At 52.7% G+C, this 9,521-nt stretch overlaps 1 protein-coding gene across 1 annotated transcript; it reads right to left on the reverse strand.

Annotated features, from left to right (window-relative positions):
• Positions 1–2,113: 2,113 nt before the first annotated feature.
• Positions 2,114–8,860, reverse strand: PNPO (pyridoxamine 5'-phosphate oxidase). The gene is given in 8 exon segments (XM_049637532.1): positions 2,114–3,738; positions 3,970–4,040; positions 4,321–4,449; positions 4,677–4,730; positions 5,589–5,688; positions 7,092–7,216; positions 8,105–8,183; positions 8,185–8,860. Coding segments are annotated over 8 exon segments (783 nt in total). The 5' UTR covers positions 8,241–8,860; the 3' UTR covers positions 2,114–3,569.
• Positions 8,861–9,521: the final 661 nt, after the last annotated feature.

Below are 9,521 nucleotides of genomic sequence, written 5' to 3' on the forward strand. Positions count from 1 at the left end.
AACTTTCTAGGGTCCATCCAATTACTTAATCCATAAAATGTCCCATGGAGGAGCTGACTTCCCCCATACTCTAGCCCTGTCCACTGTGAATAGCCAAGGTTTACAGAGAGCTTACAATGGGCCAGGCCCTGTGGCTAGTACTCCCCGAGGTTCCTCATTCAATCGCCTCATCACCTGAGGCAGGTGCTGTCCTCCCCATTTTCCAGCTGAGTTAGCTGAGGCGGAGAGAAGTGAAGCCATTTGCTTGCAATGGCAGAGCTGAGACTGGAGCCGGGGCTGGCCTGTGCACATGACTGCTGCACACAGCCCCTTCCACTCTTGATTCTCATCCGCTTGGGAGAGGAGGGGGCAATGTCTGGGGTTTGGAATCCTGATTCTGGCACCAATGGGGGAAAGCCTTCAAGCCTTCAAGGCTGAGTGTCTTCTGAGACGCCGGACTATAGGAACCTGCCACTTGAGCCCATCTTGAGGTTCCTTGAGGGAGGTGGGGCTTGGGGATGATGCTGGGCCCTGGGGCACCAAGCCCTGCTTCTACCCAATGCTGGCACCGCATTGCCACCATTACCCCTCTTAGGAGAGAGGGTCTACGGCCCCTCTGCCTTGTGCGGGAGACCCTGCTCCAGCCCCAAAGTGATGTCCACAGGAATATTCCAGGGAAGACCCACATATTTCCCTAAGTTGGGGGCAGGTGGTGGGTGCATACTAAAAGCCAAAGGGAAAATCTGGCTGGCCAGGGAGTCGGAGGGAGGCAGCTGCAAGCTTTCACGAGGCCGGAGGAGGAGGAGGAACCGAGAGTGCAAATATGTGCAGGAGCTGCAAGAGGCTACGGGTTATCGACCACAGTTTCACTGGGACACGACCCAAGGCGGGGAAGGGGGAGGCAGGAGGGGCTGGCCAGAACTGGCCTGCACTGCCCAGAAGGGGCCAACCCTGGGCGGCGGGCTCCCCCTGCTGGCCGCCCAACCTCTAGGGAGTGGAGGTGTGGCTTAAATTCCCCAACTCCCCTCTTCCCTGGGGTGGTGGGGATGAGGCCAGGCCAGGCTGCATATTCATCTCACACACTGCTGATGAAGTTTTATTACGGACTTAGCACAGTGATTGTCAAAGAACAGGAAAGGAACAGCTGAAACCAGGCCCACACCTAGGGGGTGGGGGTGGGGGGGATACACAACTTCCGATAACAAGGCAAAGTAGAGAAATGTACCCCAGCACCCTCTCCTACAGTGGCCACAGGGTTAGCATTGTGCCTGCCTGCACTCAGGCTTCAGAGGGGGACCAGCACTGAGAGGGCCACCCTTGGAGAAGCCGGTTCGTGACCCTGACGCGCGGCACACACCCACACAGTGGAATGAAGCAGTTCACAGAGTTGGCAAGTTCAATGCCAACGTGCACAGATAATAGATCTCTGGTCCTGGCTTAGTCACAGCAAACATTTACCCAGCCTGGCTCCCCTCCACAGCCATTCTTTCAGGTTGTCATTGGTCACCATACTTGAGCTCAGGAAAAGTAAATACAGTTCAGCACAGGGCTCAGCCCAGCCTTGATGAAGAATCCAATGGTGAGGATGGGAGGTCGTTGGTTTGGAGGTCAGGGTCACCTGGGGGGGGGGGCGGTCTTGTTAAATGTAGAAAGTGTGGGGGGGGTGGTGCCTGGATGGCTCAGTTGGTTAAGCATCTGACTTCGGCTCAGACCACAATCTCGTGGTTCGTGGGTTCAGGCCCCCAGTTGGACTCTGTGCTGACAGCTCAGAGCCTGGAGCCTGCTTCCGACTCTGTGTCTCCCTCTCTCTCTGCCCCTCCCCCAACCTCTCTCTCTCTCTCTCTCTCAAAAATAAATGTCAAAAAAAAATTTTTTTTTTTTTAATTTTTTTTCTTTTTTTAATTTTTTTTTCCAACGTTTTTTTTTTTTTATTTATTTTTGGGACAGAGAGAGACAGAGCATGAACGGGGGAGGGGCAGAGAGAGAGGGAGACACAGAATCGGAAACAGGCTCCAGGCTCCGAGCCGTCAGCCCAGAGCCTGACGCGGGGCTCGAACTCACGGACCGCGAGATCATGACCTGGCCGAAGTCGGACGCTTAACCGACTGCGCCACCCAGGCGCCCCCCCAATTTTTTTTTTTTAATGTAGAATGGGATCCATGAGTCTGGGGCTCCCAAGTGGTATTGCTGCTGCTGGTCTGTGGACCACACTGCGAGTGGCAAGGATCTAAACCAGAGGCTCTCGACTTTTGGCAACACTGAATTCCCTGGGGAGCTTTTCAATTTCCCAAAGCTCGGACCACACTCGGGCCAGTTAAATCACATCTGATTAAAGCTCCCTGAGTAATTCCAGCATGGAAGAAAACCAGTGTCTAGGAGTCATCATCAGTAGAGTTGGGGGGGGGGGGGGATAGGTGAAGGGGATGTAGGAGTAGTGAGAAAGGTATAATCCCTATAACAATTTTATATCTGGAAAATGAAATATATATGTGTATGTATATATACACGCAGATATAATTCTCATAAACAAGCATGGAAAGTAAAGCTTGCTTAAAATCTGCCGGGCTGATAAGTACCAGCACATGAATCCCTTCTATAAAACTGACTACCTGGGATTGAATACTTCTAGAGACACTTGCTACCTAACAGGTAGTCCACTCCATCTTAGGCAGTCCTGGCTATTTGAAGTCTCTCCTCACATTGAGATGAAATCTACTTCTGTGCAACTTCCACTTATGGTTCCTTTGGAGCTCCAGAGAATAAATTTAATCTCTTTTCCACATCATGGTGCTTCAGATAATGGGAGGCAGTTATCAGTAGGGTACACAAGTAAATAAGTTAAGTCTCCTTTAGTTGCAAGCAACAGAAATTGATTCTAGCTAGTTTAAGCGCCAAACAACTTCCTTCCTAACTTCCTTCTTCCCTTCCTTCCCTTCCTCTTCCCTTCCTCTTCCTTTCCTCCTCCCCCCACCCCCACCCCCCACAGGATAGTGGGTGTTTTGAGGTGGGAGGAGGAATTACACAACCCAGAGGTGGGAGAAGGGATCCAAGGTCACTCAGGGAATTTCAAGAGCAGCAGCTGGAGGCTGTATCTTCTTGGCTGCCATTAACGACTTGGCTACAATGCCTCTCAGACTCTGGATCTCTTCATTTCAAATTTCAAATTGTTGACAAGAAAAAAACGATTGGCTAGACTGGCTCAGGTGCTTACGCTGGAATCAATCAGCTTTGGGCAGTATGACTCAGTCACACTGGTAACAGGGCAGCTGGGGGCCCTCTCAGGGTCACCAGAAAAAGGGAATCACACCAGCTATTACCTCTTGAGGGAGCTCTCCCAATAAATCACATTCAAGGTCAAGAACATAATTGTGGGATTTCTTTTTTTCCCATTTGTAAATGTCTATCTACTCTACTAGACCACCTACTTGAAAGCCAACTGAAAATACAGAATTTGGAGCTTGAACTCTGGAGAGCCTTAAATATAAGGGGTAGGGAGGGAAATGGGTTGAGTTTAGAAGGGTCTGGCTCCAGACCCCACACCCTCTCTTAGCACTCGGCCTCAGCTCTGGTTGGCACGAACAGATTGGAAGTCAGGGTGCAAGTCTCTCGTAGAGCCAGTCTTCCTCCCCAAGGTGGGTCATGGGCCCCAAAGGGCAGTCTCCTGTTGGCAGGCCCCGCCGAAAGATGATCCGGTCATGCAGGCGGTTGGTTTGGCCTTGCCAGAACTCCATCACTTGTGGGTACAGGATGTAGCCACCCCTTCAAGGAGAAGCAGTGGGTTCGTGCTCTGTGTGTTTTTCCAGCAGGTCCCCATCCCAGGGCGCCCCCGCCCCGAGTCCCCATCCCAGGGCCCCTTGAAGGAAGTTGCTGGGATGCATCTGAGGAGGATTACCAGGGGGAAATAGATCTGTAATTCCACAGATAAGGTGGTTGTGAGTAAACATGAGGGTTCTGGTGCCCCTTGCTGAAGGACCAGCAGGTATCACTCACCAGTATTTTGGCTTTGGCACCTCTTGCTCTTGGTAGAGCTGTTCCAGTTCCTCGTTTTTCTTTCTCAGATACTGTCCAGGGGAAGGAAATGGAGGAAGGCCCAGACCACTTACTAACGATTTACTAAGCACGTGCTGTGTGCCAGGCACTGGGGACACAGGTAATCAAGGCAGGCTGGCCTCTGGGAGCACAGTCCCACTGGAGGGTCAGATGAAGGAAGCCAGTTTCCCCACTACTCATCCTTACTTCCCCAGGAAGACCATCTTTTCATCTCTGGCATCCCCGGAGACAGCTGCTGGGGAGGAGCGAAGGCCCCTGCCACCCAGAGAACTAAGGAGGGGCCCAACTCACCTCCCGATCAGGGATCACAGAACTCTGGTGACTGACCACGGCCCCGATCTGGCTGCTCTTGGGGCGGGAGTGGAAGTAGCACTCAGCCTCCTCCTCAGGCAGCTTCTTCACAGAGCCTTCCACACGCACCTGCACAGGCATGGCCCTGGCTAGACAGCATTCAATACCACCCGCCCTGCCTACCAACATAGGCCTCCTTTCTCTCTCTTCTCCTTACCCACCGGCCCATCACTGCTGACCCCAACTAGACCAGCTCCCTGAGAGGTATTTGACAGGTGGGATGTTTGCCTGGCCTGGGGACCTCCACGGGGCTCATCCATCATGAGCCCCAGGCTGTCCTGGGAATGCTCACTCACCTGACGGTTGAGAGGCTCCCAATAGAAGACAAGAGAAGCAAAGGGATTGGAGTCCTGAAAATGAAAGAGAATTCACAGTCAGCCAGCAGAACAGCAGGGAGGACACCTCCGCCATGCAGAAAGAAGGCAGGAAGTCTGTAGCACGCAGGCCCCCAGCGGATGCATTCACTACAGCATCTCATTGAAACCCTCAGAGGTGTGCCTACTTTTACAGGTGTGGAGATAGACTCAGAGAGGTTAAGTAACATGCCCAAGTTCACACAGTAAGTGGTAGAGCTGTGCTGAGAACCAAAGCCATGTGGACTCCAAAGTGAGGCTTGCCAGGTCTCTAATCCATAGATTGGCAAGTCCCCAGATATGCATTTGGGGCTGGCATGGACTCAGGGAGGGCTACTCCTTTGGATTCATGAGTAGAATGCACACAGAGTATCAGCTCTAGGCTTGACGTCAGGAGAGGTGCTGGGGGTGGTGGTGGTGGGAATAACAGAAACAACAGATGCAGCCTCTGTCCCCACAGAGCTTACTGGGGGTTTAGCAGAGGAGACAAATACAAATCACATGACCACATAAATAAACCCACAATTATAAACTGGAAAAAGGGCAGAAAGTAAAGCTACAAGTTATAACGACAGTGAACAGTGACTGATGTAGCACAGGAACTGAGGAGGACTTTCCTGGGTCTGAGAGCCGAAGGGACAGGAGGGACTTAGGTAGTTAGGTAAACAGATGACAGGGATGGTCGGAGGCAGCCCTCATTCCCGGCAAAGAGAAGGACAAGGGCAAAGGCCCGCAGGCAGGACGGTGCCTAACGACAGACAGCAAGTGGGTTGGAGCAGGGATGGCATATGAAAGCGACGGAGGAAGCGAGGGCTGGACCCTGCAGGCCCGGGAGGATTTACTGCGAACCCTCACCAGCTCTTTTCCCTTTCGACTCTCGAAGTTAGTGAAGAAACGGAAGCCATCCTTGCCAAAGCCCTTCAGCAGCACCATGCGGGCAGAGGGTTTTCCGTCTCTGGGGCAAAGGTCAGAGCATGTGATCAGAGCCCATTTCACAGTCCCTGCTACCACCCCTCCCCGCAGATGCTCCCCTGAGCACCCCCCACCTGTGCCCCCTTATTCTGCACTGTCAGGGCACACAGGCTACCCATTCCCACTTGCCCTCGGGGATTTGTCCTAGAGGTGCAAGTATGACATCACTGCCTGGGGCCTGTTATGGACTGAACTTGTGTTCCCCTGAGTCCCCCCCATATCCTTAATCCCCAATGTGACTATATTTGGAGATAGGGCTTTGAGGGAGGTAATTAAGGTTAAATGAGGTCATAAAGGGGAGACTCTAATTTCAACAGGACTGGTGTCCTTATGAGAAGAGGAGAAGAGATACCAGAAAGATCTCTCTCTCCCTTCCTTTCCCTGCATGCACAAAGGAAAGGCCATGTGAGGACATGGCAAAAAGGCGGCCATCTACAAGCCAGAGAGGCCTCATTAGGAACCAATTCTGACAGCACCTTGATTTTGGGCTTCTGGCTTTCAGAACTGTGAGAAAATAAAATCTCTGTTGGGTAGGCCTATCAGTCTGTGGTACTTTATCATAGCAGTCCTAGCGGACTCCAGCAATACTACAGTCAGCCAATGCTTAGTGATCACAGAAAGGGTGGTTATACCAGGGTCTCTGCTCAGAGCTCTGGGGGATATCCAGGGGCACAGAACAAGAGCCCTGCCTTTAAGGCCTTACACTTTGATAGAGGGGAGAAAGGAAGAGTTGAATAACAGGCTAATACAAGAGGTGTCTCATGGGGTATATGACCGATTATTAAATAAATAATACAACCAAGCACTGTGCTAGCTTTCAGAAGAGGGAGGGAGCTTTATGGAGAGGTTCCAGGAGATGTAACTGTTTTGTTTTTTAATGTTTATTTTTGAGAGCGAGCAAACGAGGGAGAGAGTGCGTGCGCAGGGCAGAGACAGAGGGGGACAGAGGATCTGAAGTGGGGTCCACGCTGACAGCAGAGAGCCCAATGCGGGACTCAAACTCACAAACCGTGAGATCATGACCTGAGCTGAAGCTGGAAGCCTGACTGAGCCCCCCAGGTGCCCCCCAGGAGATGTAGCTCTTAAAGGGCAGATGGGAACTGGGTAAATAGGGATGAGAAAGACAGAGGTGCTGGGGGGAGGTGCGTTAAGAGCAGAGATAAACGAGGCAGTACATTTTATTACTGAAATGGAATTAGGTGAAGTGTGATCTTCGTTTACAGGTAAGGGCACGGAGGCCCAGAGAGGACAAGTAACATGCCTGAGGCCACCCAACATGCTAATAACATAGCTATAACATACACTTGCATTCCATTAAGTTGAGAGTTTCCTAAGTTTCCTACTTCATCTGTACCCACTCACAGATGGGCCCACAGCTATGCCTACCTGGTACAGGTAGCCAGGCACATGGCATTGGCTTCCCCTATGTCAGGACACTCAACAGCCTCCTCAAACCAGGCAGCAAACTGCTTCACGGGGTCCAGGGAGGTCAGCTGAGTCTCCTCAAATGCCTGAGAAAGGAGAGTTTTATTTAATAAACACATACAGCGCTTACTGTGTACCTGGTACTGTTCCGGGCACTTTTCATTAAAACAAAAAACAGCACCCATGTTCTGCTAGTCCTATTTTACAGGTGAGGACAGAGGCATAAACACATGGCATAAGTTGCCAAGTCCCATAGCTAGTGATCGATGAATTAGGGTGTCAAACCTATCACCTGGGGAGCATTAAAAAAAAGCCACATTCCTGGGCTCCGCCCCCCCCCCCCGCCCCCAATTCTCAGTAGGTCTGAGGTTTAAGGAAAAACTGCATGTTTAACAAGTACTTCTGGAAATACGCACACACAACCAGATTTAGAAACGGTGGCTCTGGCCTCAAATCCTAAACAGTTCTGTTGGATCCTCCTCTCAGGAGGAAAAAGCAAAAGAACTTCTGGAAATGGTAAGGGAAGGGGCTGAATCAGGCAGTGAGTGAGAGCTGGAGCTTTCTCTTCCCCACCTCCTTGAGTCAGTACCCCTCGTCCATGTGTCACTTATCAAATATTTAGAAGCTGATTATCACTGTTCTAAGCACTTTGCAAATATCAAAGTCCACAATATCCCTGAGTAAGGTACTCAATTCCCAGGTGAGGAAATTCTGAGGCCCAGAGGGGTTAAGTTATCGCCCAAGGAGATGCACCTCGTGAATGGCAGGATCCCAGCCAGGGCCGCCTCCAGAGCTCGCGCGCGTACCCACTGTGACCTGCTGCCTCTTTTCATCCTTGTTTCCCCAGAGCCCCTCCCCCTGTTGGTTGTCTTTGAACACCCTTCTCCTACGCGGGTGACCCCAAACTCCCCTCCCCTCGGGGGATGACGCGGGGACCCCTCCCTGCGGGAGGCCCTGCCCGGCGGCGGCCGCACCTCTCGGTCCCCGCGGTAACTCTTGCGCATCGGTCCCAGGTCCATGACGACACCGCCACCGCACAGGTGGTGGAGGTAGGGGCCGCTCGGTAGGTTGCCCGAACGTCGCGGTGACGCCTCGCAGCCCGCACGTCATGAGGCCGCCAGCCACGTGACCCGGCGTCGCCCGGCGCCAGGTTCCGTTGGGTTCGGAACCAATTTCTCAGCCTGGGACTTTACCCGGGGGAAGGAAGAATTCTCCAGTTGCCAAGCCCGGCTAACAGGTACTAAGTCCTCAGAGCCAATGGGCGCTCAGGGTCGGAGGAGGGAGACAGGTGCGGAGAGGCCATTGGTTGGAGTTTTGCGGGAGCGAGGCCAATTAGAGCGAGAGCAGAAGAACCCAGCAGCCAATGGGCGGCGCCTTCGGGGGCGGGAGCAGAGACACAAGGAAATGCTGTCACCGCCGTTAACATGCACGTGGAGGTTTGTTAAAGGTATAGGGAAGGCAGCAGCCCAGGCTGGGAGCGGGGAATGAGTCACTGGGGGCTTAAAGGGAGTGGTCAGTGTTAAATGGCTGGCTCCTAGCAGGTGCCTGGAGGCAAGCCTAGTGCAGGAAGTAGTCCCTGGAGGGAAGCTGGTGGGGCAGGGAAAGGACAAATGGAAAACGGAGTTAGGGGCCAGACTCTGAGGCCAGGTGATAGGGAGACACAGGAGGGGCAATTTAGTTAGGAGGAGAAATTGGGTGGGAGAGGTTGAAGTGAGTTGTGGATCGCACAGGATGGATACTGTGTATTGTGCCTGATTGTATTTATGGGGCAGGGAGGGGGGCAGGGGTGGGGTGGGAGTGGGGTTCTCTGGAGTCTGGGGAGATGCAGTGGGGTCAGGAAGAGGCTGTGGGGTGGGAAGGAAGACTGCTGAATGGAAAGGCAGGAAGAGAGACATTTGGGATCAAGCCATCCCAGACCAGAGCCATCTTCCCTGTCCAGCTCTGAACCCTGGGTTCTCCTTTCACGGTGCTCTTGGTTTCTCCTTTCATGCAGTGGAGTTCGCACTAGTCAGTGTTCTGCTAGATGGAAAGGTTACCACAGCCCCACCCCTCCTGGGCGTCCCTCCTCTTAGCCAAGTTTCTCCCTTCTTCACATTTTGCCCTTCCTAGGTAGTTGGAATCTAGTTCCTATGTCAATGCCAGCCATAACTGGGGGCACAGGGGAGCAAGTGACTGTGCAAAGCCACTTCCAGGCTGTGGACACAGGGCTGAGAAATGGAAAAACCTACCAGTACCCATTCCGGCTTTGACCTGGCTGGGGCAGCCTTGGGTCAAGTCTTCTCAGTAGTCCTGGTTTCCACCAACATCAGGAAGGGGAGCTGCCAGAGCCATCTAGGCAGGCACCCCAGGACTGTGCCAGGTAAGGGGAACTTCCTGCCCTACCCAGGTGTC

The sequence above is a fragment of the Panthera uncia genome, chromosome E1 (assembly GCF_023721935.1).
Source record: "Panthera uncia isolate 11264 chromosome E1, Puncia_PCG_1.0, whole genome shotgun sequence".
Taxonomy (NCBI): Eukaryota; Metazoa; Chordata; class Mammalia; order Carnivora; family Felidae; genus Panthera; species Panthera uncia.